Source organism: Vanacampus margaritifer, chromosome 1 (genome assembly GCF_051991255.1).
Source record: "Vanacampus margaritifer isolate UIUO_Vmar chromosome 1, RoL_Vmar_1.0, whole genome shotgun sequence".
NCBI lineage: Eukaryota > Metazoa > Chordata > Actinopteri > Syngnathiformes > Syngnathidae > Vanacampus > Vanacampus margaritifer.
The window spans coordinates 12,147,206-12,174,442 of NC_135432.1; the positions used below are offsets into that span (position 1 = coordinate 12,147,206).

Below are 27,237 nucleotides of genomic sequence, written 5' to 3' on the forward strand. Positions count from 1 at the left end.
GACTTTTGAAGCCGCGAGGCCGCCATATTGCTCCTGCCAAGAAACGTTTCTCAGCATGCGATCCTATACATTTACAGTATCGAAATTGGAGAACATTTGAAACAGTACTTAGTAGCAGTAGTAGAAGAAGAAACGGCATATTTATGATGTTCATTTGACAACTTGCCTTAAATACATGAAACTTGTATATTTTTTAGTAAAGAATTAAAACTGTAATTCAGCAAAAGATGCCTCTGCCAAATCTAATATAAGGAAGGAACTAAGCGATAAAAGAAAAAGGGGGTCTTCAAAGCAGTACGTACTATCCTCTTGTTAATTAATTAATTAATTTTTTACTTGTTAAAAAAAAAACAGTGACCATCCCTTGCCCCTAGACTAATCTGTACCGTACGTATACCGTATAGTTTATACAGGAGTCTGCTCGCGAGATGGGAGGAGCAAGATGGATGCCCTGTGACTTCAATGGCTTGCACGGGCGTGTGTTGGCTATCGGCTATCTATCCAGTCATATACAGTACTGTATTCAGATCAGTGGGATCGGTACAAAATGTATTCTCAGGAATTTGTGAACTCACAAATACCACGAGAATTAATCTTGCAGGGCAAGGTTAATCTTTCAGGGCAGTGGTGGGAAATTACTGTCACTGCCCAAGTACCGCCACCATCCCTGGCTTCAAATGACAGACATGAGCCACTGTACATTTCTACTATAAAAATCCATTTAATTTCTTATATCAAAAAGAAATAGAATCATAAAAACAATCAGAACCACACAAATCCATGTGGGTTTTTGCCAGCAAATACATTTCTCCAACTGAATGATGATTGTTCTAATTAACGTGGTCAGATGTTAAAAAAAGAAAACACTGTTAAAACGTGGAGGGGTAAACCCGCTTTCCTCTGAATGTACTGTCTGTGTGTGCGCGTATGTGTGTGTGTGTGTGTGTGTATGAGTGAATGTGAGCACCATGCAGTTATATGGCAGGTTAGGGCCCACAAGCTCAGTTAAAGCAGAACGGCTAACAGTGCGACACAGCGAGAAGAACATTCTTGAGACAAACAGATGGTTAGCATTAGCAGCAAGGCGAAGGCTTTAACAAAGGAATGCTTATCAGGAAGCTTATCAGTCTCCGTCCTGGGAATGCACTTAACTGTGAGAATTAACCTAAATCACACAACCATGTAATTACACATAATGAAAAGAAATAGTCTCCCATAAAGATACGTACCATCCAATGATAACCCTGGCATTTCCTCAAAGTACAGTTGCGGTCAACAAAGAAGGAATAAAAGCTAAATTCAACAATTCTCTTCTAATTATTTGTCAGTCTTCTTTTTTTTTTCTTTTTTTTTTAAACTTAACATATGGTAAATCTGCTGTCACCTTCTAGAACATAATTAGCCTCCTACAGTAATCCAAGGCCACAGTGTCCATCCCAGATGTCTCATTCTGGAACGTTACAATCTTCATCATCATCATCATCACTCACTCACACGCTCATACGCTGTAAAGGACTTGAAAATTGTTATAAAGTACAGACTGCTATTTGTTACTGATGTTCCTGGGTATACTTTCAAGACACTTTGTTAATAGGTTTGCGTGTATATATATCATCTATATGCAAATATATAGAACTTTTGTCTGTGCAAGGAGGCAAAAGACAATCACTTGAATGTAGCAAGACCTCCACGGGTACATGTTGAGTTCAGCTGGAAAAACAAAAACATCTCATTGCTGGACCTGAAAGTGACACGGACGCCCGTTTATCCACAACACAAGGACTTAATTGGGTGGAAATGTTTTCTGAGATGGAACAATATTCTTTCCTTTGCTCGGTTTTGCAATTCATATAAAAATAATGGAAAAAAATATTCCACTGCAATTTGTATCGCTTTCGTTTACTTATGCACAGAGGTAGTGGCTAAATGCATGAGAGAGAAGGGAGAGCTGCGGGGAGGTGAGCAGAAATGTCAAATCAAAGAGTAAATGTCTATAAAATGGTTCCTTTTGCGTCACCAGATGATCTTTTGTTGTTGTCAAAGAACAAAATATAATACTGCAATCACTTAAAAAAGTAGTCCTTCATTTTATACATTTTATACAGTATTCCCGATTTCGTACGCTGTTTTTCTTTGCAGGTGGGAAAGGCATAAGATGAGGGAGCTTTTGGGCTCAGCACTGGCTGGGCAGGGCGATTGCCGGCACAGTTCAGGGGGTGGGGAGGCTCTACGCCAGGGGGTCGCTCATGCTCTCGTCGCCCTGGGAAAGGAGTTCCTTCTTTTCGTCGGTGCTGGCCAGGGAGTTGTTGCTGTTGTGGGCGCCCATGTAGAGGCTGGCGTACACGGGGTTGGTGAAGTTGGTGGGCTGCGGAGCGCAGACAAGACCGTTTAAGGCAAATGGGCATAGAGGTCAATTCTACAGTGGATATAAAAAGTCAACACACCCCTGGTAAGATCAAATCGTGCTCAACCACATTATTTCAGTGGTTTGTTTTTACTTCCTCTGATGAAAGTTGCACAGATTAAAGGTCAAATAGGTGGAAAAAGTTCATTTGAAATTTTAATAAAAAAAAAAAAAAAAGAAATCTGGCAATTTAACAGGGGTGTGTAGACTTTTTATATGCACTGTGTTTTTATATGCACTGTGTATATAGGTGGGCCACTTGAGTAGCAGCTAAACTAATTTAGGCCAGACAGAAAAGAAGAAAGAACCTGCATAGAGCCCTATAACCACTAGGGGGCTCCCTAGTGGTTATAGTGTTTTAGAGCCCTATAACCACTAGGGGGCTCCCTAGTGGTTAAAATAATGTTTGAGTTAAGGTATCTAATTTAGTGCTTTGGCACACTTTTCCATAGTTTTAATAACTTATTAAACTTTATATTAGTCTATTTTAAGAACATTTTTGTAATACTCTTTCAAATACCTCTGTTCGGTTACATCATTATTTAAGCACTGTAATTGTTTGAAATTGATTGATTATTTTATTCAACACTGTTTCATACATTTGAACTTTTATTTTTATACAAGTGATTTTATTATTGTTGCTGCTGTCATAGTAACTGTTACAGATTTATGGCTGTCGAACCCATTGTTCTCTCATCCCTCCCCTGGTTGCTCAAACCCTATAGTCTAGTTTTCTCTGTGTTGTGAAATGACACACTCTAAAAACAGTTGGGTCAAAATGTGGACCGATCCTTTACTTGGGTCAATTTGACCCAACTTTGAGTCAAGAAATTGGTCTTTTAGTGTAAAACAACTCATAAATATTGGTCAGATCCTTAACATGGGTAAAAAAAATTGGGTCATTTTGTATAAAACAACCAATGAAGTTGGGTCAAATTGACTCAAAGTGGATCGGTCCATTTTTAATCCATAATTGGGTTACTTTTGACCCAACTGTTTTTAGAGTGCATAGTTGCTTACATATTATATTAGATATATTGCATTCTTCTTACTTTCTCCGGGTCCAAAGCAAAGTCTGAATCCAGGAGCTCCCCAGCGTCATCGTCAGGGTCTCCCTCGTAGATTTTATAGGCAGGATTACCGATCTCGACATTCATGGCGCCGTTCGTCATTCTGTGGTGCTGGAAGCCCTTGGCACTGAAACAAACATAACGGATGATAAAAAAACTGAAGAAGCAACATATTCGTACAAAAAAAAAAAAAATCAAGCAGGAAGTAACTTAATCCACAAAATTGAGACACAAAGTTGATCAAATGAGCTTCTTTTTTTTGTCAAAAGGCCCATGTGATTAACACTACAGCATTGGAGAGAATGCTGGGCAGTTTAGACGCCATTATTGTTCATTGAGAGACAGTTAAATACTTCACCAAGCAAGCACACAGCATAAACTTAACATGTACAACAGGGAACAGTATGGAGATGCAAAAAAACAAACACTCTCAGTAGGAGTCAACAGACTCTTAAGATGCATTTCAACTATTTCAAATTCCAGGATCTTTTGGTTCTTTGCTCCTGTGGGCCCACTGTGGCGACCATTTGCGCAACAGTAAATTGGCTGATGATACAGCACAAGTGCCTGCACTATCACTGCACTGAGGTAGGTGGCAGTAGAAAGCACCATGACGTTGATACAAAGCAGCAAGGCAGATTGCATTTTATTTACAATAAAATAATTATGTAGCACAAAATGAGTTTTTATCCTTGAATATGCCTGGGCTTTTTTGGAGTCTTCGTATAAATTACCCAAAATTTCCTAAAAAAAAAAAGTTCCTAGCTCAACAGTAAAGTTCCTGTGGTTGAAATGCACCTTTAGGTTTCTTGGGAAGCAAAAGGCAGGCAAGGACAGACAAAGTCATAACAGAATGTTGAGAGGGATGGATGGATGTCCAGCATGACCCATCGTGATATAAGGGAGGGGGTGAGGTTAACAAAGTCTGAACCAGTGAATGATGTAACCCTGTCAACTTTACAGGGTTACATCATTACAGTGTAAAGTTACCGCGAGCACTGAGAGCGAAATTTGCCCGGCCATAGAGACCTGGGAGAAAGGAAAGAGATGGTTGATGGAGATGGAAAGAAGAAAAGATTAAAAACGCAACAACAAAAATATTGACAAAGCCTACCCTCGCATTCTCCGCTTGTACCACACGATGGCGCCAACCACCAGCAGTGCCAGTAAGAGCAGTAGAAGCACGGGGACCACCACTGAGGCCGTATCTGAGAGAGCAATAAATGTCAGCAAATTCGGCCAAAGTGCAAGTTTTTATCAAGAAAAGACATAGAAGTGCATGACTCACTTCCGCTGGATGCAGAGGAATCCACGGAAGACACAATTTCACACCTGTAACCTCTCCATGCTTCGGGACACCTGGACACACCGTGAGACACAGCGACTTTGTTTGCGTGTGCATGTTTATGTGCTATTTTTGGTATAGTTTATACATAACAGAAGAAAGACATGTTTGGAGAGAGTGTCTTATCTTACTTGCACTGAGGCAATAGCGTACGAGTGTCAACTGTACATTGTCCATTGGAGCAGTAGTCCAAGCAGGTATAGCAGCTGGGTTGCGTCTGACCATTGGGGCAGCTACACACATACACGTACACAAACAAAGAGTCACTAAATAAATGCGTTTTTTTGGGGGGAAATCGCCTTTACAAAGATAATAATTCTATTTTGACGAGGGGTGAAAATACAGTATGTTTGAGTCCAACAAGTCGGATATGTTGACTTAGGTTGAAAAATAGGTTGAAATGTTCTACCGGCTCCGAACCATTTTTGGGCTTAGTGCACCATCTAGTTGCTGAATAGTGGCTGTTACACTTAGTACTCACTGTTTTTTTTTTTTTAAATTAAAGACAATACAGCGCATTGAGCTTCCCCAAAACACAGGAAAGGAAGTTCTCATCTGAACTTCCAAAAAGCACATTGAGCTGTAATTATTCCAAAATATAACCTGCCATTCGGTTTTAGATGTTCATCACTTATCCAGTAGAGGGCAGTCACGCCGAAACCCAGAAGAAGACAGTAACAGGAAGTTATTGACATCATGTAGCTAACAGCTACCTCTACCCTTGTTTACTCATGGAATACTGTTGAAGCATCATCTCTGAAGGGACTTTTAAGACACTATTATATGTGTAATGTAGATATAATGATGTATGCGTGAACTAAATGGTAATGTTTGTGAAATAGTAATCGCTTACACGCTAATGCTAATCGTGATTGCTAACCTTTAGCATAGGCTAATTTTGTTCGTGTTTAATGAGGCATATGTAGATAATTCTCAATTCAATTTACGTCCAACGTTAGTGGATTATTACAACGGGGGAGGGGCGATTACTTGATTATTCGATGAAAAAATTGATAAGGTAATCCATTTTAGAGAGATTCGATAGTGACAATACTAGTTGTATTTAAGTCTTTGTTGGAGCTGCAGTTGTTCTTAAAGCACTATACAAAAAAAAATTGAGTTGAGACGAGATCTGCCACAAGCTGAGCTACCAGTTATGCTAGCAGACATTTCAACTTGTGTACCCTTACCTTACATTCAGTGTGGGAACCCCAATAAGGATCCCATCATATTACAATTGGCCCTAGCATTTGAATATTATTGTTAATTGTAAGGCTAGTTTTGAAAACAGGTCTAGGACAAATTGTGGTTAGCATTTGTGGACCAATAAATTGACAAAGAGGGCCTGAAGTTGGCCCGTGTGGCGCCGGTCAGCCGGATGGAGACTTTTAACCAATATTTACACATTTAATATGTCTGGGCTGCAGCGTGTGTTTACCTGCAGGAGACTTCTCCCGAGGAGGATGTCAAACACCGACCCGTGCCACAGAAGACACATTTGTCCAGCTCACACTGGTGTCCGATGTACTGACTGGAGCACTGACACACTTTGGTGCCGTTTGAGGTTTGCAAGCATGTTCCGTCATTTTCACAATAACCTTCACATTTGCCTGTGAAAAGGTAATAATAATAATAGGTGCCAAATCATTTATATAGCGTGAATGTCTGGTATATCCACTTACTGTACTGGCATTGATCTCCGTGGTACTCTGTCGGGCAGCTGCAGGTTGGCTGATTGCCCGAGTTGACCGAACAGTTGCCTCCATTCTGGCAGTAGTTCTGACAAGTGTGACGGTTGCAGGTGGGCCCCGTGAAGCCTTTTGGACACCTGCATGTCGGCGCACCTGAGACGAACATATCACTTGTAACGATTACCAAAGAATGCAAGTAATCTATTATTACTGATGGAAGGAAAAGTCATGTTTAGCATGATGAATTGTTGAAAGAAAGAAAACTGATTTGGTGATTATTGATAGCAGTGGGGGGGTTCTGCAGACCAATCGGAGGGTGAGAATTGTGACCTTTTAGTGAACTCTTGACTGTCTGTCCATTCACCTGTATGAGACGCGGTGCAGGTGCCGCCGTTCTTGCAGTAGTCCCTGCACTGGTTGATTTCGCACCTTTCTCCGGTGTAGCTGGGCTGGCAGCGACATTTGGCCATATGTCGGGCGTTGAGGAAGCAGCTCCCTCCATTCTGACACTGAATGTCACACGGTCCCGATGGGGGAGCTGTGGAGAACGGACACACAGCATTTAGAGGCCATTGTGAGTAGTTACGTGAGCATCTATAGCCAGTAGATAAAAGCAGACTTACAGAACGGCGACTGGGTTGGGCCGGACCTCTCCACACACGTGCCGTTGTCGGCAATGTAGTTGTTGGGGCAGGTGCAAACCGGTCCGCTGGGGCTGAGCAGACACAGCCACTCGCATTTCTTCCTGTCACATGGGTTGGTCACTGTAATGCAGAGAGACAGAAGTGCAAACACAACAAGTGACGGGGGTGGACGTAGATGGATTTTCTTTTCTTTTTATTGGTCAAGTTGATCAATACCAAAGTGCTGATGGCCTTCAATGTTGGCACAGTATGCCAAATAAAATACGGATTCCACAACTTACTTTCTGGCTGCTTGTATCGGTGGTACAAGACGATGTCAGTAGCGTGGTTGATGCCTGTAGTGAGAGTCTCCATGGGCCCTTTTCCAAACTTGTCCACCCGGAAAACAAAGTTATTGACTAGCGTGACTCCATAGATGTAGTCCTCAAAGATATCAATGCTAAACGGATGGGCCAGGTCTGGAAGTCAACAAAGAGCAAACAATGTTAATATAGGCACACTTTTATTTGACTGCTAGTTGTTTATTAATGTCAAAAGCAAGGCTTGGGGAGTAACGGAATACATGTACCGCCGTTATGTAATCAGATTACAAAAAAAGTAACTATTCCCTTACAGTTACAGGAAAAAACATGTCATCAGATTACAGGTACATTTATTACAAATGGGGATTACTTTGAGGGATTACAATTTCTACAATGAGAGAGAGTGTGAAAGAGGGAGAGAAAGCGAGAGAGAGAGTGCGTGCGCGTCCGTGCGAGTGGGACCGTTGCTACATGTCGGGTAGGTGGGGACAAACGAACTGACTAGTCGTGTCCTCCACACGCGGGCAGTTTGAAAAAGCTTCACGGACGGGAGGAGGGAATGACGACCGCTATTCACTGGAATTTACTCGGCGCAAAAGTTTAAGATGAGAGTCCAGCGGCATGCTACGCGCTGTAGCTTCTTGTTAGCTAGCCCGCTAGCCTACAACCATAATGTGAGTTACACCTTACAAACAAATCTTCCTCCCACCAATTCACTATTTAAACATCATACACAACATATACACGGCTAAACTACCTATCTATCTATCCATCCATTCATCCATCTATCAGGTGTGGTTGCTTTCAGTGACAGTTCGAAAACAGCTTTTTGCTATTTGTAGGCTGCCCGGGTCCCTATCACCCGCAAATGGCAAGGGCACATTGTATAGAATATATATTGTGGTGATATTTATTTTTATTTTATTATATTGGAGTAATCCAAAAGTAATCCAGTTACATGACTTTAATATTATGGTAATTTGATTACGTTACTAACGCCATTTTTTTAGCAGGTAGCTTGTAACTGTAACGGATTACATTTTAAAAGTAACCCTCCCAACCCTGTGTCATAAGTTACTGCTTTTTTTCAAATGAAAGAACTCAACTGTTTTTGATGCCAGAGACAGCTATGACGGGATCGGAGCCATCTAGACGAACGCTTCCAATGACCGATAGCTTTGCATCCGCCCAGTAAAGACGCTCGTTGAAGTAATCCACTGCCAAACCTGGGGAGTCAAAAGACATTGTAGTATACAGTATACATTGCGTATTTGGAGCATTAATAAATTTGACCTGTCGGCCACTGGATGTTCTCATGGACAAGAGTCTGTCTCAGCGTTCCATCCATGGCAGCCGTCTCAATTTTTGGATGGTTCCCCCAATCTGCCCAGTACATGGTGCTGAAACAAATGAAAATCTTAAGCCTCAGTGAACAAAAACACGATCAAGTTAATGTTGTACCCTCTCTGTGGATCCACGACGATGGCGTATGGTTCGTCTATCATGCCAGAGATGAGCGTCTTGCAATGCTGGCCTGACATCTGAGCCACCTCAATGACATCTCGACCCGAGTCGGTCCAGTACAGGTTACCGGCGACCCAGTCCACAGCTATTCCTCGAGGCATCTTCAGCTCTTTAATCTGGAGGATATGAGAGAGGTTTCTTTTGACGGCGAGCAAAAAAATTTAGGAGAGAGGAGCCCGCTAACTCAAATTGCTTCACAACTAGCAGCTACGTGGCAGATGGTAAATAATTCTTCAAAAAAAAAGAGATTTCAAGCTCCCCCCCCCCCCCCGTACCTGCAGGTTGGTGATCCTGCCCGCACTTTGCCGTCTGTTACGGTGAGAGTTGGACGACAAAGTAGACTGGCCGGGAAGTTCGTAGGAGGAGATGCGGCCCGTGTGCCAGTTAGTCCAGAAGATGCGGTTGGTCTTCACGTGCAGGTCCATCGCATCAATCCGCACGCTAGCGTCCCCTTGGAAGGTTTGCTCGTAGCGCCAGTTGGGCATGCCGGGATCCAGGCTGCGGATTTCGTTGTCGTCGGCGATGTAGAGAACCTGCTGAGTGCTGTTCATGTCTGCAGGACAGAAGACCATATTGTGTTTATCATCACTGTCAGGTAGAAATCCTGTATGTCTAAATATGGTTAATTGTAGATTTTTTTTTTTTTTACAAAATCGATTGTTCGTTATTTTTGCACAATAATCCATTTAAAGTTTTTGTAATAGCTCGAGAACAAATATATTAAATCTCTTGGGCATTTGAACTATTGGAGAAGTGTTGTAAACTCCACCTCTTCCTTCTGCGGGAGCCGTGTGGCATTATGCCACATCAAGATTGAAATTCTTGATCTTTTTTTTTTTTTTTTTTTAATGAGAGAAAATAGTTAGGTTTACGACGTATTAGGGGCACGTATAAATATATATATATATATATTTTTTAGAGGGTGGGGGCAATATTCCGAGAAAAAAACTTGCATATTAGTCACTTTATAAACTCGCAAATTTACAAAAAAAATTCTAACAAATTTGCGACTTTATAAAGTGGCAAATTTGCAAGTTTAAAAAGTGGCAAATCTGCCACTTTAAAAAGTTTTTTTCTCGCAAATTTGCCACTTCATAAAGTGGCAAATTTCCGGGTTTAAAGAGTGTGCAAATTTGCCACTTTATATAATGGCAGATTTGCGAGAAAAAAACGTACGAGAAATACACGTAGCTACACTACATTCTAATCATCTGAGGATTCGATGGTGGTTAATGGGACACTGTTAATAAAATGAAAAGGCAGGATGGAGACGGATTCATTCTTAAATGAAAACTTTACTCGTCATTCACCGCAGTCAGAGCTACAACACTTCCTGATCCCATATCAGCTGACCAACACTATCCAATCAGATGCTAGCATACCATAGGTAAATGCTAATGAATGATGGAGAGCGGCAGATTCGACACATCAATTTAGATACTTGTACAAAAAAATACCAAAATGTATGAATGTTTAAATAATAATTCTGGAAACATAAATGTACAAGTAAATATACATTTTAACAAATTAACTTAAACGCTTGATTGTCCGGGTGTGGACCTTCGCAAAACGAGGCGTCTTTGTCGCTGGCCAGTGGCCGTACACGCTTCAAAGAGCGAATGCTTAACATCATATGGTTAATCTCTGCTAAAGCAATTACTATCTCCTTATTTGGAAACCCGAACGAAAGTACGAGTAGTACGCTACGCGTATTTCTTGTAAATTTTTGAGATTTTTTTCTCTCGCAAATCTGCCACCGTATAAAGTGTCAAATTTGTCACTTTCTAAACTTGCAAATTTACGAGTTTATAAAGTGTTAAATTTGCGAGTTTTTTTCTCGGAATATTGCCCCCGCCCTCCAAAAAAATTAAATAAAATTTATACGTGGCCCTAATACGCCGTCGTATAAGTTAAATACATTTGAGTTAGCCAGTTTTGTTAAAAATGAATAGCTGTAATGCTTTTGTACAGAAGTAGGCGTGTCAGCCACCAAAAATGAGTTTGCGTATGATTGTTCCAAATTTTCAGCAAATAACTAAGTATAGGTTTCCCCCCCAAAATGTGACTAGCAAACCACAAACAGGTGCGAGATTACTATATGCGAAGGTGTTGCACGAATATGAGGCGATACGATTGACTATAATGCCGCCTCTTATACACAAAGGATACCTCAGCAAGCACTATCGGACTGAACAGCTGCATAAAGGCTTTCAAGGAAACGTATGTTGGTGCTCACTGTCGGCTTTGCAGGTGTCATTGATCCTTGTGAAGTACTTGTAACAGCTGCATTTGTAAGAGCCCTTCGTGTTGTTGCAGATGTGGGAACACGCCCCAAACTGAAGACACTCATTCTTGTCTAAAAAACAGGAACGAATCCAAGTCGTTAAATAAAATCAGGCTATCAAAATAATTGTCTTGAAAGCTTTTGTGTCCACGTTTACCTCCGCACGTGCGATATCCGATTTTGCGGAAGCCCGGTTTACACGAGCAGAAGGCGTCGGTGCCGTTGGTGACGCAGTGGGCCTCGTCCCCATCGCCGCACTGAGTCCTGTTACTCCTGCAGTCGTTCAGCTTGGTTTCTGTTGACGCACACGCTGATTTGTTAGCAACCTCGACCAACCTCATTCAAGCACGCTTTTACGATGCCAAACTTTCCCCAAAAAGTTTGAGGAGTACATTTGTCCAAAATGTACTGGTAAGATGAATTCAGATCTAAAGGACCCACATTTCTCTCAATTAACTAGGGGTGGGAGTCTTTAATGTCTCAAGATTCGATTCCGATTTTTGGGTCTGCGATTCAATTCAGAATAGATTTTCGATCAAGAACGATTTTGGATTCAAAATGATTTGGCTGACAATGATTTTTGTTTCAATCTATAGATGTGCAAGGAATTGTAATGATCTACTCCAGTCTGACTCGCTAATGCTAATTAGCGCGCTACTCGCGGCACTTTTATCGCTCAAAAGAATGGCTCCACGCTGAAAAAAAAAACCCTTTTATTGCAATAACTTGATTGTGACTTTTTCCTTCTACTCTCTAATGTGGCTACAACTTAACAGTGTATTAGACCGCGTGGAACCACACTGCCCCTCAGTGGCCAAACCAGGTACAACTTGAACAGCGCTCCAAATGAAGGCACACACAGACAAAGGCAAGACAGTATAAAATAATTTAAATAAAATCGATTTTGGGACATTTAAAATAGATTCTGAATCGTACTAAACGAGAATCGATTTTTTTGGTCACACCCCGACAATTAACTCTCAAATTGAACCTGTTTTGCAGTTGATCTCATCCGAGCCGTAGTCCTCGCAGTCATTAAAGACGTTGCATCTCAAAGTGGAGCTGATGCATTTCCCATTTGCACACAAGAACTCGTCTTTCTCGCAAGCAGGAACAGCTGGATGGACTTCTGTGGGAAGTGTGCGCGCGCGCACACACACACACACACAGACACACACACACACACACAGACACACACACACAGACACACACACACACACACACACACACACACACACACACACACACACACACAAACGACTCAGCAAATTGTCTCAAAACATTAGCGGCGTGGAAGTAGCTGGGTTGGTTTTCAAGCTACTGAGCCGCTTACCACAATTCAGCTCGTCCGATTTGTCGCCGCAGTGATTGATGCCGTCACATCTCTTTGACATCTGAAGACATACGCGGTCATTTTGGCAGCGGAACGCTCTGGTGGGAGGACACTGGAACTTCCCTATGCATCACACGGGGACAAGTTTGATTAAAAGGGGTTGAATTGAGCGATGAGGATATTGATTCAGCAGTCTGAACTTCTCTCTCTCTTTCCAAAATGTATTTCTTATTTAATAGACAGTACAACAGTGATTCAATTGGTAAATAAATGCTTCGGGGTTTACTTTTGTTTTGTTTTTTTGGGTTCTATGTTTGTGCCCGTGATTCTCACTGCATATGCTATATTATTCGTATAAAGTAGTGATTCTCCCCCACTTAGTGTGTCATGAGAGATCATCACGACAACTCTTGTATTGAATCTCATTAAAACATGACAAGAGGCATGCCAGATCCACCACACCAGCATCTACCGAAATTCAAACACAATCTGCTTCTTCTTCTGGTCGTTGAATCGGTGGAGGCTGATGTCTGTGGATCTCACTCTGCTTCGTCTGTCCTTCCTTCATTTCCTCAGTCTTTCCTTTGGTCTCTTGAGGTCTCCCTAATTTGTTGGAATTTAGATGTTTCTGAGGTTGGTGAAAGACTCTGGTTGGTGGGTAGTAGGTAAGGTCTGGCCGGTGCTGGATTTCACTTTCCTTTCTTTGATCCTTCCTCGGGTCTCCTGACAACCTCACGACTCTAGCTGGATTCTGAAGTATTCGGTTTAGGTAAATGGTATGGGATTTTTAATAGGTTTTAGGTGAATTATTGAGTACACAATCACACACACCCGCACATACAAAAAAAAAGAAGAAAAAAAGAGAGAGCAATGATGATGACATGTGTTATACATTATTAATCACGTCGGGGTCACCATTACGTGATGTTCAGTGTTGTTGCGGTGACCGGAGAATTCTCTGTTTAATAAATCATCCTTGCAAGGTGTTTTTTCTTACAAGAAATCTGTCTTCAAATTTTTGGAACACGCAAAAGAGGACAAATAATTTGCCTCTTTCACATGTCAAATCGGTAAAATTACCGAATGAACAATACTGAGCTCTCAAAGAAAAGAAAAAAAGGACACGACAACTTATTTAAATTCCATCAATTGGTCTAAAAAATATTTAGTCACTACAAATAATTGACAGTATGTTTTTTAACCTGCTTATGACAGCTACATAGACAGGCAGAACAATTAAATGCCTTCCACTAGATGGCAGAATGTACGATAATCTTTGCATCAATCTGTTGTCGTTCATACAACACAATAACTTCCCACACCAAGCAAGTGAATTTATGAGTCAATTAGCATCATTCAGTATAAAAAAAATGTTGGGAAATTGTTGATGGTGTGCTGTGAGAGCTATGTCAAATATTTGCCATGGCTCTATAAAGGTTGAGAAAACACTTATTATTAATAAAAACAATAATGCCAATCTATGGGTTTGTGCCTGCTACATAATGAAAATCCCATTAAAACTTTATGATGGCTTCTGAATGACTTGTGAGATTCGAACGCAGGCACTCACTGCATTCTTCCGGACTCTCGTCAGAGTTGTCCCCACAGTCATCCTCTCCGTCGCACTTCCAGGCGAGAGGTTTGCACAGCGTGTTGTTGCACTGGAATTCATCCAACGGACAGTGACGTCCAGCTGAGAGAACAGGAAGTGACTCGCGCTTTAGCTCCGTCAAAATGGATACAACTCAATCGGATAGAATGTGAGCTCCGAAACAAGAAAAGAGCAGCAAAAAATAAAATAATTGTGCGCTCACCAGCAATATCGCAGTTCTCCTCATCGCTGCCATCCATGCAGTCTGGGTCAGCGTCACACCGCCAGCGAATCGGAATACAGTGTCCATTCTTACACTGGAACTGGTCGTTGTCACATTTGAGTTCGCAGCCATCCTAGAGGAAAAAGAAACTCGGGTCAGACTTGATCCTGGTGAATTAAAAACGGAACACAAGAATTCAAGCCACCTCATCGGATCCATCGGCGCAGTCGTGGTCTCCGTCGCACTTCCACCGCCCGGAGATGCAGCGGCCGTTGGTGCAGGCGAACTCGCTTTCGGAACATTGCCGAGGCACTGCGCGGAAAAGGCGAAACACGGCTCATGTTGGTGACAAGCGACTTATTAGTGATAGACCGATGTGTCTTTTCCGGGGCCGATACCGATTATTACAAGTCAAGCAGGCCGATAAACGATATTTGGAGCTGATATTTCATTGCAGTAAAACATCAAATATTAACTCATTCACTGCCATTGACGGCTATAGACGTCAAAAAATCATTTGAATTATTTCTATTAGTTGAATTTTTTTTCCCCCACTTTTGTTTACAAGAGTATGAAATCCTTATTGGACATTTAGAACAGATATAAAAATTTGTGAATAATCGTAAGTTAACTAGTGAAGTCATGCGATTAATTATGATTCAAATTTTTAATCGCCTGACGCCCCTAATTTTTTTTATAATCTTTTCTCTTTTTTTTTTTATCGCGTCAGGCGATATTTTTTTTAAAATTGTAATCAATTGCATGACTTCAATAGTTAACTCACGATTAATCACAAATTTTATATCCGTTCTAATAGAACAATAATTTTTTTCTAGGTTTTCATACTCTTGTTAACAAAAGTGGAAAAAATGTTAAATTAATAGAAATAGTTCAAATGAATTTTTGACGTCTATACCCGTCAATGGCAGTGAATGAGTTAATGTAAAAAACAAACAAACTGAAATGCCATTGAGCATATTTGTTAAATGTATTTTTTCTTTTAACTTAAACATATGGAGAGAAAAAACAGCTATGTTTGAAAAAAAAAAAAATTTAAACTTTCACTTATTTTTGTTTAAATTTTGAACAAAAACTAAAAGTACAGGGAATTCCCAGCCGTGGCAGCATCTCTCATGAAGTGAAATTTTAAATAGATACATAAATAAAAAGTTCCCAGTTTTAAATTCATCTGTTAAGATCAATGAGAGCCGAATGCTTGCGAACTTAGTAAATTTTGGGTTTCCGTTAGGGTTCTTAAAAGTTTTCCAAAGATGTTCGCAAACAGTGAAAATTTGTCTGAACATTTCTTTAGAATAAGAAAAATGTCTGTTCACATCTTTGCAACCTTTTGCAACATTTTACCAACCCTGACGAAAGCCCAAAATTGACTAAGTTCACAAGAATTCGCCGCTCAGTGATATAGCAGCTTTATCGGCCTTCTGACTTGAAAATAATGCCAATATTCGTCAAAATACCAAATATCGGCACTGATAATCGGCCCGGCCGATAATCGGTCTATCCCTACTACTTATGCGTCTTGCGTTCCACCAAGACAGGGGTGGGCACACTCGGTCCTCGAGGGCCGGAGTCCTGCCGGCTTTGGATGTTTCCCTTCTCCAACACAGCTGATATATGATCAGCTCATCAGCAAGCTCTGCATAAGCCTGATAAACGATCCGGTTGATTGGAATCAGCTGCGTTGGAGCAGGGAAACACTCAAAACCTGCAGGACTCGGGCCCCCGAGGACCCGAGTTTGCCCACTACTGCACCAAGACACGACAGAAGTTGGTCAGGGGAGAGAATGAAAGGAGCTCGGCACAACTAGATCGAAAACAATATTGATATTAGAAACAGCTGTCGGTCTCGGTAACTACAAAAACAGACACATTGCTAAATTAATACCTCTATGACATCTTTGTAAGAGGTCAATTTAAGTAATTTTTGCATCAATTACACAAGTGACAGTGACAGACGGAAAGCATACGACGCACAATGACTAAATCCAAGTCTCCTTGCAGACTCTCACAACAGGGCTCACAAAAGCATGACAGGGAACTGACAGGAAAACTGAAATGTTTGACTTGTGAACGTGGAAGAGACTCACCTCTTGTTCATGCCAACAGGACAGTATGAAATGAAACAGACATCAGATGAGATGAAATGCATTTGCCGTGACAGCGACTGGATGTTGTCGACACAGTAAACACGATAGCGCAAAGGGAGTCGAGGGTTCGAGGGCAGAGGCGAGACGCGACACCAACCGCATTTGTCTTCATCCGAGTTGTCGCCGCAGTCGTTGTCGTAGTCGCACTGCCAGCGGCCCGGGACGCAGCGGTTGTTTTTGCACCGGAACTGGTACGGCTCACACGTCCTCTCGGCTGAGCAAACGGGACAAACGGGCATCGTGACACGCCCGGAGACAAAATATTTGGCACGTGTCGCAACTCACCGCACTCCTCCTTGGGTTCGTCGGAGGCATCGCCGCAGTCATCTTCACCGTCGCACTTCCAGCGAGCCGGGATGCAGCGTCCGGAGTCTTTGCAACGGAACTCGTCCACGCCGCATGTCATCTGGGCTGGAGTTGGGAACATTATGAGAGTGCTTTCACTAAAGATTGCATGGCTGGAGACGGCTACGAGTTCTGGAGATGAACCAAGTATGTCATGTTTTAATGATTTTATATTTACAACCTAAATTTGAATATTTGTTCAATGTCATCGATGTCTATTCTATTCATTTGCAGCGTTTCTCTTGGCTGCACTTGTTCCTGCATGTGCACGTCTGGTTATTTTATTTTGGTCCAATCGGATTTCAGCCTTTCTGTGTTGCCATGTCAATCTAATCTGCCCAGTTGGCTTCACAATCCATAGTGCAGGCCCCTGTAATATTAATTTTATGAGCATCCCTGGTGATTCAGATGCTTTAATTATTATTATTATTATTATTAAATTTCTTGTCATGTTATTTGTTAAATATTAATTCTAAACTGCCACCTATGGAACAAGCAAAGAAGTCTGTCCAGCAGATTGAGGACAAAAATGTTGCGACACTAGAAGGAGAGTTTAGAGTTAAATATGCAGGAACCAAATAGTTCTTGTGCTTACTGCAATTGGCGGGTTCATCAGATCCGTCCACGCAGTCGTTGTCACGGTCGCACACCCAGACGCGAGGAATGCAACGTTTGGTGATGGCACACTGGAACTGGGTGGGTGCGCAAGTGACCTCAGCTGCAGAGAGAAGCCAGCAAATATTTTATGATGGTGAGAAATGAAGCATTCGAGCGGGGGGGGGAAAGTGAAAAACACTCACGGCAGTCCTTCTCGTCCTCGCCCTCTCCGCAGTTGTCTTGGCCGTTACAGCGGAAGATTCCTGGGATGCAGCGACTTGGGTGGGAACATTTGAACTGGCTGGGCAGGCAAACATGAATATCTGCGGTGTAGTTACACAAATACACAATCAGCATATGTGAAATGTCGTTGGAACGATAATATTCTAAGTCAGAATATGAGCTGTACCGCAGTTGGCCTCATCTGAATTATCCTGACAGTCGTTGTCTCCATCACATATGTACGCAGGGTTGGTGCAGATGCCTGTGCCGCACTGGAACTGGCCCGGTCGGCACTTGAACTCGGCTGTAATCAAAGCAAGAACAAATTATGACTCAAACTCAGGGGTCTGCAACATGTGGCTCCTTGGCCCCTCATCTGTTGGTCCCTGTTGATCTAGAAAAAAACTAAATAAAATTGTAGATTTTTTTTTTTTACATAGTTATTTTTAGATAAAATATTATTTAAATTAATTAAATATTTATATATATATTTTTAAAGAATAATTCAATATTCCCCCCAAAAAATCAAAATTTTAAAATTGTCCAAAAAGAGAGACGAAAGGTAGATTTAAAAAAGTTTTAAAAAATGACCATGAAACATCCACGAAATTGCCCAAAATGGGAATTGAACAAACTATAAACTGTCACAGAACAAAAGAAAAGCAGAAAAGTACCATAAAATGTCTACAAAATTGCCAAAAATGTCAGAAAATTGATAGCAAAAAAGACAGAAAATATGTCAAAATATGACCATACATCCAAAAAATGTCAGAAAATTGATAGCAAAAAAGACAGAAAATATGTCAAAAAATGACCATAGATCCATAAAATTGCCAAAAATGTCAGAAAATCGATAGCAAAAAAGACAGAAAATATGTCAAAAAATGACCATAGATCCATAAAATTGCCAAAAATGTCTAAAAATTGATTGCAAAAAAGACAGAAAATCTGACCATATATCCATAAAATTGCCAAAAATGTTAGACATTTGACAGAAAAGCAGAAATGTCCAAAAAATTATGAAAAATGAAGTCTGAAAAATTACACACAAAAAATAAAACAAAAAAAAAATTAAAAATGAATGAATGAAAAAAATGAGTCTGTACATATTGGATGCTGCTGTCATTATTTTCTATTGTGGTGCAGATCTAATTAGCTCTTAGGGCCTTCAGTACATTAGAATAATACAAACACACAATATTCAAATGTTTTGTGGCTGCAGGCACATTTTTGCTTATTTAAGTGTTCTCAATGGCTCTTTTGACAGGAAAGGTTGCTGACCCCTTGCTTGAACCTAACAATTCCAACACAGTTGTAAAATCGACACTCACAACAGTCAGCGGGTTCGTCCGAGCGATCGCCACAATCGTCCTCTGTGTCACATTTCCACCAGAATGGAATGCACTTGTCGTTCTTGCAAACAAACTACAAAACAAAAAAAAGGGAAAATTAACAAAAAAGCACATCATGGTGACGACGAGGATGTTTGCGAAGTTCCCATCACCTGGCTGGCTGTGCAGTTCGACATGCACGTACGCTTGTCGTTGGCGAGGTAGAAGTTGGTGGGACATGCGCATTTGTAGCCCCCTCCGGGAGAGACCAGGCACAGGTTACTGCAGCCGCCGTTGTTCGTCTGGCACGGGTGGCCGCTCACTGGCGAACACATCACATTGAAGAAATGCTCGATACCGCTAAAGATTTTCTGCTATATCCCTGAATGTCTTCCAATGATTATGACATTTAATTTATAAAACTTTTCTTTCTTTTTTTTTCCATACTAGAATAAAATGTAATTTCACATCCACTCCAGTAGGTGGCAGTGAGCAAGGAGTGTTAGCTCCACTGCAGAGCTGCACTTACAACAATTTTGTAGAAAAATGATAATATTTGTAGTCACAGCGGTTGAAATATTGAAAAATATTTTTTTCTCTCTCGGTAGGTGTAACAAAAAACAATTGTGAAGCACTGCTCTATACCGAGTCTCTCACCCTGTGGCTGGCGATAGGGATGGTAAATGTGGACATCCATGGGCCGGTGCAGGGTGCTGATAAGGGTGGTCTTGTTGGTCCCCAGAGTCTTGTGAGCTCTGTTGATGGATTTGGTCTCCCAGTCGGTCCAGTAGATATACTCTTCAAACAATGTCATGGCAAAGATGTGTGGGATGTCTTGGCTAAGAACTGCCACAGGACAAAAACACATTTCACAGTTCACAAGTGCTTTACCATTATATAATATTGGCCAAATATTGTTACCTAATCTCAGATTGGATTGGGTATGTTCAATTAAATAGGTTAGAAATTCATTGAGGACTTGAATTGTCAATACTAAATAATTCCAGGGATTTGACATTTTAATGTTGCAGCTGCAATGTGGCTGAGCAGATAAGGAGGCTGTGTTACTATTAAATAAAAGCTGAGTGGGTGCGCAGCAAAACGACCAACGCTATATCTAAAGCGTTATGCAATTTTCGATACACCCGATTAGGTTTTACACTCTAAATGTGCTCTTTCTGCTCCGATACTCTCGGCATAGCATGCGTTTGCTTTCTGTGTTTGGCCCAAACACGTCACACACACACACACACACACACACACAATTCGCTTCGGTTGTAAAATACATTAATAATCCATAGCCACCATGTTTATTGATGTGCAACACACATGTGGCTAATAGCTCATTAAAAAATGTTGTAACCTAGGAATAGTTTCACAATTTGTACTGAGATTGCATGATGTGACCTTTAGTATGTTCCATCCTTGTTTTACCACCGCAATGACATCGTAAATGTTACTTAATGAGAGCAATAGCGATGCTACATATCCAGCAGTAAATGAAAGAATTGTCTGTCATTTAACCCTGGAGAACCCACGGGGTCAAATTTGGCCTCTATAAATTCTGTTACTCAAATAACAAAGACCTTTTTTTTTTCTTTTTTTTTACAAATTTAACTTCAAAAGTCCAGAGTGCCACTTCTGACCCCTGCATGGGGCCATCTAGTGGATGAATATTGCACTTACATGAGCCAGAGTGGTGGTGACAAGATGGCTAAAATGCAACAAATAAAACTAAAAAATGATATTGTTCAATCTAGCTGTGTATTTGATTGATTATTTTCTTAAATTCTAAATAGTTTACTGACAGTTTTTGTTATTCAGATTTTTCGAAATGATACCCCTAAATCCCAATCTCAAATTTCGCCCTAATCCTAAATTAGGGAATAAATTGAAAAAAACATTGAAAAAACATATATTTTGGTGTTCAGTGAATTTATAGCAGTCATTTAATGTATAATTCATAATTTTCCAAAGAAGAAAAGGGTTCTTGGGTTCTCCAGGGTTAAAGTTGTGCAAAATTTGGCAGCATGTTACTTTGTGAAATGTTCTACTTTTTTAAACATTCACATGACTTATTTCCTATCCTGTAAATGGTCCAAAATGTCATAAGTGCAGAAAGATAAACAACCTGTGTGTCTGCTGGTGCCATCCAGACTGGCAAACTCAATGTAATCCTCCCGGGCGTCTGCCCAGTAAATGCGGTCGTTGATAAAGTCCAAGGTCAGACCATTGGGCCATGTGATCTTATCCTCTATCAGCACACTTCTGTTGGTGCCATCCATGCCGATTCTTCCAATATGGGGGTTGTCGCCCCAGTCAGACCAGTACAGGTAGCTAGAAATAAAAACATCATTTTTTTTAAAAATGTAAATAAACACGTCCTTCAAAGCATAAATACCACGCATTGGTTCTCACCCGTAGCGCACATCCACGGCCACGGCGCGAGGTTCTCTCAGCCCGCTGTTGACCAGCACCGTCCTGTAGGCTCCGTTAAGTTTGGACACTTCGATGGTGTCCCGACCTTTGTCACACCAATACAAGTTGCTGCCAACCCAATCCACAGCCACGCCGTCCGGGTTACTCAGAGAGGTCCGGTGCAAAACCTGTGATAAATACGCCAATGTTTACCGCACGTGCATCGCCCAAAACTCAGGTTTCTTTTTACATATATTTCCTGACCTCCAAGTTGCTGCCGTTCATGCGCATTCGTCGGATCATGCTGCCCTGAGTGGTGACATCAGTCCAGTAGATCATCTGTTCTGCATAGTGGAAGTCCAGTGCCACGGCATTATTTAGACCCTAAAACAGAGGCGAGTATGCGTTCACAGAGGCTAAGAAAGAAAATAACACACATGCACATACAAAAGAAAATATAAAAAAAAAGAAGAAAAAAAAAGAGAGCAATGATGATGACATGTCAAATCGGTAAAATTACTGAATGAACAATACTGAGCTCTCCAGAAAAAAAAAAAAAAAGAAAGAAAATAACAATGTGTTTTTTTCTCCTCTACCTGTTTGATAAGAGTGTAGTTGGAACCATCCAGGTTGAGCTTTCTCAAGTAGTATCGGTTAGCAAAGATCAAATAGGCCTCCTCCTCTGCACACACAAAACAAGAGGAACATTTTCAGCATGTAAGGAGACTGTAAGCAACCCAATAACATGTTTTTAATTGCCAACTGGGTGCCGTACCTGACGTGGATTTGCAGATGTTGGGATCATTGGGGCTGATTTCAAAGCCATCCACGCAGAGACAGTGGAAGCTGCCGTGTGTGTTGATACAGCGCTGAGTGCAAGGGTAAGTGGTGGTGCACTCGTCCACATCCACGCACGTCTTCCCGTCACGCTTCAGCTGGAAACCAGGATGGCACCTGCACTGAATGTGCCAAGCGCACAAGAGACGTCAGCATGTTAGAAAAAAACACATTACGAAGCCTCACTTATATACTTGTGACGAGTGATGGGCCAATATTAGATAATGTGAGCAAAAATATGAAAGTCTTAAGAGTATAGCTCCAAAATGACTTTTTTATTATATTTTTATAGTTGGCTAATTAAAAACAACATTTTTATTTTATTTTTAAACAAAATATAGAATATTTGCTACAGAACAGATATGTATCATGTTAAGTTTTAATATATCTTAACATTCTTCTTTAGTTCAAAATTTTGGTGAATCACAGTGTCCTACCACTGGTGAGCTATTTTTAGAACAGACCAGTGGCCTACTCATGCTATCCTTGGGGCTAACTAGTATCTGCTGGCAACATTTTTTTTAATGGACATTGCACACTAATTAAGGGCGCAAAAAGGCATCCTCCTCCTTTGTAGATAATTGATAATCCTTCCCCTTCTCTTTGGGGGGGGGGGGGGTTGGTCTCATCGGAAGCAATTAGTTAATTGGAGGCAATTAATTTCAAAGAGGTGGCTCTAGAAGTCCCCTCTCACTCTTACCGGTGACAGTCAGCGGGTTATGGAGTTTTAACCCTTTCCATAACAACAACAAAAAAAAAGCACGTTTCAGTACTATACTTAAAAATATAAATGTAATACTAATTAAACAGAATGTAAAGAATTACACAACAATTTCCACCACCAATAAAAAGCGCCATACATACAGCTAAGAGCAAAATTATTCACTCTGGCCACATTTTAAGAAAGTGAATTTTTATTTGGGTGGATGACTGGTTAGCACGTCTACGGGCTTCGGCCTTCCTGGGTGGAGTTTGCATGTTCTCCCCGTGCTTGCGTGGGTTTTCTCCGGGTACTCCGGTTTCTTCCCACATTCCAAAGACATGCATGCATGTGAGGTCAATTGAACACTCCAAATTGTCCATAGGTGTGATTGTGAGTGTGGATGGTTGTTTGTCTCTGAGTGCCCTGCGATTGGTTGGCAACCAGGTGTAGCCCGCCTACTGCCCGAAGCCAGCTGGGATAGGCTCCAGCGCCCCCCCCGCGACCCTTATCAGGACAAGCGGTTAAGAAAATGGATGTATGGATTAATTATTTGGTGAATATGTTTTTGATGGTAATGACACAAGAAAGGCTAAGGACTGTAAGCTTGTGTCAATACAAGCACATTCCAAGTTTGATATTTAACCAAAGTCATTAAGTCAATAACAAAGGGCACCCAGTTCACATTACAAATCTCCTACATGTGTAAACACAGAATTTACATGCTGATTCATGCTGGCCCATCGCTAGGGAGCAGGCACATACGCTTAATGATTTTCAAAAGAAGCTCTGACCGCAGCCTCGCTACTACAAACACAAAAGTTCATGCTTAGTTCAAGCTGTTCTTTACGCACCTCCTACTTTCAGAATGGAGAGCCAAAACATGGTCTTACACAAGCACATGCCTGAAGTCAGTTCCCAACATTTGCGCCCCACTTGTCAGGGAAGTGCGTACATTAAATAGTGTTTGGTCACTCAGCTGGGTCAAGGTGCCGCAGTTTACAGTAATTGATATACTGAGCATAAACTGTATACTTGGCCAATCAGTGTTTGCTTGTATTTACTATAAGAAAACAACAAGAAAAAAAAAACACTGCAGTGGCTTGCTTACCTTGTATCCGATCTTAAGGTCATCGCAGAGTTGCGAGCAGCCGCTCAGTTTACTGTTGAGACACTCGTTGATGAAGCAGTTGAGTTCGTCGGAGCCGTCGCCGCAGTCGTCGTTGCGGTCGCACAGCAGAGTCTCGTTCAAACAATTTCCGTTGCGGCACATGAAGGCCGATTCGTTACACTTCCTCTCTACAATCACAAACACAAATGGCGCCGTCTGATGCGCAATGGACATAGGAAAGGGCGATACTGTGGTAGAGGTGCACGTGAGAAATGCATATTTGTAGACGTTTGTTCACATTTCTGCACGTGGAGGTGCACCAAATGCATACAATTGTGCGTTGTTTAGCAAAAACATGCGCGGGCAACGATTTTGACCTGTGCAACATTAACCGTTCGTTTCTTCGCTAGTTTAATAAATAACACACGTAATGTAGATGGTATTTTCCAATGAAAATAAAAAAGATTTTTGGAATTCTATTAAACTACTAAATCAATCATTCGTGATTGGATGATTGAGGACGTAGAGGCGGAAGTTCCGCCTAAATATGCAACGGCTTTCCGCATTCTGCCGCGGAGGAAAAAAAACTATTTCCCAGTTTATAGCAATGTATTATACATGTTGCCAACGAAGGTTACGAGGCAGAAGAAGAAGCACAACATTCCGTATTTTCCGGACTACAAGTCGCTCCGGAGTATAAATCGCACTAGGCTAAAAATGCATAATTAGGTAGAAAAAAAACATACATAAGTCGCAATGGAATATAAGCCGTATTAAGTATATATATAGTATATTATAGTATAAGCCTAGAGTGCCCTCTTGTGGCTGTCTGCAAAATTATAGAACTCCCACCCCCTACCCCCAAGTATTTTTTTTTTTTTTCGTGTATAAGTTGCAGGAACAGGCAAACTATAAAAAAAAGTATACTTATAGTCCGGAAAATACGGTAAATCCATCCGTTAATCCATGCCAAGACTGTTCGTATACTAAAAATAGTACGTAAATAGAGGTAATTTTTTTTCTAGCGACAATTCCAACCTGAGTCGGTGCACCGCGGGTTCTTGGGCGCTTCATCAGAATGATCCTGACAGTCAAACTCTCCATCACACTCCCATTTCTTTTGATTGAGGCAGCGGCCATTGGCACAGCGGAACTCATCAGGACCGCATGTTGGATATTCTGCAAAAGAAAACAAAGTGGCTTCAATATTCCCAACCGTAGTGGGTGATGTTTTCTGTATCAAGTTTCTGGCCATAGACTAAACACACTCACCACATTCAGGAGACTCATCTGAGCCATCAGCGCAGTCAATGTCATGATCGCACACAAAGTGCTTGGGAATACACAGTCTATTCTGGCACATGAATTCATTGTCGTCACAAGTGTTGTTGGTGTACACTGCAAGCGGAAAAGAATACATTGATGGAAAGTTTCAAGGAATTGAATCCAAGATCATGAAGACAAACTGTCTATAATGCACATGTCCGACTCACGGCATCCGGCTTTGACACTCTCGTCAGCTCCATCAGGACAGTCCTTGTCTCCATCACACTTCCAGCGCTGTGGCACACACATGTGCGAGCCGGGACACTGGAAGGCTTCGGGACTGCAGGTTTTGGATTCTGGGTTCATGGAAAATGTGAAGGATATTATGTAATGGCGAGGTTTGCAATATTTTTGTTTCTATTTTCAAAGTCAGAAATTCTTAATGGCAATTACAATAATTTCTGGACTATAAGGCGCACCCGACTGTAAGCCGCAGGTGTTTTAATATTACCGCACCGGTATATAAGGGTTCCCGCTACTTTCTTTTCCATGAGGGCGCAAATTGTCTCGTCCTACTGTATTTGGGTTCACTTGGTTTGTTTTGCTCTGCCCAACGCTCTTGTGCTTCCTTTATTGTACGCCCCCTTTTGTATTAGCCGCAGGGTCGAATGCAAGTGAAAAAAGTAGCGGCTTATAGTCCAGAAATTACTGTAACAGGAATGTATAGAAGGCCTAATTGAAGGCTGGCTCTTAATAGATAACTTCCTGTAAAATATATTTTAGCATAATAATGAAAGGATTATTTGATATTATGGACAAAAATTGCCAGACAACTGTTGTTAAGTGTTACGTTCATGTAGTGACATACACTATCTACTTATTTGATGAATGAAGAGTTTTTGAAGAGGTTGGGCTCGGAGGATGAAGAATATTTAACTTGACATTCATGTTTTGGACCTTCAATTAAATAATTAATTATTCCCCCCCCCAAAAAAATAATTTGATAAAGTTCTATTGACAAATAAATCTGTTGAAATGACATTGTATTATATTACAAGGATGTCTGCGTATAACAAAACAAAATGGTTCACATTGAGTGACATGCATCACTTACTGCATTTGTCATCCTCGTCCGATCCATCACCACAATCATCGGCACCATCGCACACCCAATGGCTGGAAATGCAGCGGTGGTTTCCACATTCAAACTGGGTGGATGGACAAAATTTGTCTGCAAAGGACAACACAGTTTCTCATTTGTGCCAAATTCCCCAAATGTTGCACCTCTGTTACAAATGTCACAACTCTAAATATGATGCAAATGCACACAAATTACTAGCTTTGTAAATGCAGAACTTGATAAATGCGGTGCTGTATGTTCTCATGCTATTAAGTTTAAGGACACTTTGAATTAACATCAGACTGACCGCAGTGCGTCTCGTCAGCTCCATTCTCACAGTCATTTTCTTTATCACAAGTCCAGCTCATCGGGATGCAGCGGCCACTGGGGCAAGCAAAGAAGTTCACTGGACATTTAAGCTTGCGCTTATCTGTAAGACCAGACAAAGAAATCAGAAGTTGGCTTGAATGCTTCTAAACAGACTGGAGGCATAAAAGCAGGCCGAGCGCCGCACCCGGGCAGTTCCTCTCATCAGAGAAGTCCCCGCAGTCATTGTTGCCGTCACACACCCACGAGGACAGATAACACAGAGTGGTTTTCTCACAGCTCTGGAAAGAAGCGCCTTTCACTCCCAGGCGGAAGAAACGGGAGCAGTCGGTAGGTTCTGAGGACAAACCAAAGACGTTTTCGCCAACCTTCATTTGATCTCAAGCA

General features: G+C 41.3%; 1 protein-coding gene across 2 annotated transcripts in view; it reads right to left on the bottom strand.

Annotated features, from left to right (window-relative positions):
* Positions 1–697: 697 nt before the first annotated feature.
* The window catches only part of LOC144056253 (low-density lipoprotein receptor-related protein 1-like), a 117,221-nt gene continuing 90,681 nt past the window's right edge, over positions 698–27,237 (bottom strand). The window contains exons 49-90 of one of the 2 annotated variants that reach the window (XM_077572848.1): positions 27,038–27,187; positions 26,831–26,953; positions 26,518–26,634; positions 25,631–25,759; positions 25,410–25,535; positions 25,176–25,316; positions 24,138–24,325; positions 22,265–22,448; positions 22,086–22,171; positions 21,754–21,873; positions 21,490–21,677; positions 21,203–21,408; positions 19,729–19,917; positions 19,245–19,393; positions 19,072–19,165; positions 17,928–18,044; positions 17,722–17,841; positions 17,517–17,639; positions 16,862–16,987; positions 16,674–16,790; positions 14,617–14,723; positions 14,412–14,544; positions 14,168–14,290; positions 12,598–12,720; positions 12,256–12,393; positions 11,422–11,559; positions 11,217–11,336; positions 9,256–9,533; positions 8,918–9,096; positions 8,750–8,856; positions 8,563–8,682; positions 7,436–7,612; positions 7,134–7,274; positions 6,875–7,048; positions 6,502–6,663; positions 6,258–6,429; positions 4,951–5,052; positions 4,763–4,833; positions 4,589–4,682; positions 4,465–4,503; positions 3,457–3,601; positions 698–2,365 (exon numbers count right to left, since the gene is read on the bottom strand). In XM_077572848.1, coding sequence (XP_077428974.1) covers positions 2,228–2,365; positions 3,457–3,601; positions 4,465–4,503; positions 4,589–4,682; positions 4,763–4,833; positions 4,951–5,052; positions 6,258–6,429; positions 6,502–6,663; positions 6,875–7,048; positions 7,134–7,274; positions 7,436–7,612; positions 8,563–8,682; positions 8,750–8,856; positions 8,918–9,096; positions 9,256–9,533; positions 11,217–11,336; positions 11,422–11,559; positions 12,256–12,393; positions 12,598–12,720; positions 14,168–14,290; positions 14,412–14,544; positions 14,617–14,723; positions 16,674–16,790; positions 16,862–16,987; positions 17,517–17,639; positions 17,722–17,841; positions 17,928–18,044; positions 19,072–19,165; positions 19,245–19,393; positions 19,729–19,917; positions 21,203–21,408; positions 21,490–21,677; positions 21,754–21,873; positions 22,086–22,171; positions 22,265–22,448; positions 24,138–24,325; positions 25,176–25,316; positions 25,410–25,535; positions 25,631–25,759; positions 26,518–26,634; positions 26,831–26,953; positions 27,038–27,187 — 5,774 coding nt within the window. In that variant the 3' untranslated portion in view covers positions 698–2,227. The remainder of the gene's footprint in view (positions 2,366–3,456; positions 3,602–4,464; positions 4,504–4,588; positions 4,683–4,762; positions 4,834–4,950; positions 5,053–6,257; positions 6,430–6,501; positions 6,664–6,874; positions 7,049–7,133; positions 7,275–7,435; positions 7,613–8,562; positions 8,683–8,749; positions 8,857–8,917; positions 9,097–9,255; positions 9,534–11,216; positions 11,337–11,421; positions 11,560–12,255; positions 12,394–12,597; positions 12,721–14,167; positions 14,291–14,411; positions 14,545–14,616; positions 14,724–16,673; positions 16,791–16,861; positions 16,988–17,516; positions 17,640–17,721; positions 17,842–17,927; positions 18,045–19,071; positions 19,166–19,244; positions 19,394–19,728; positions 19,918–21,202; positions 21,409–21,489; positions 21,678–21,753; positions 21,874–22,085; positions 22,172–22,264; positions 22,449–24,137; positions 24,326–25,175; positions 25,317–25,409; positions 25,536–25,630; positions 25,760–26,517; positions 26,635–26,830; positions 26,954–27,037; positions 27,188–27,237) is intronic. The other variant, XM_077572857.1, reaches the window with a different exon arrangement.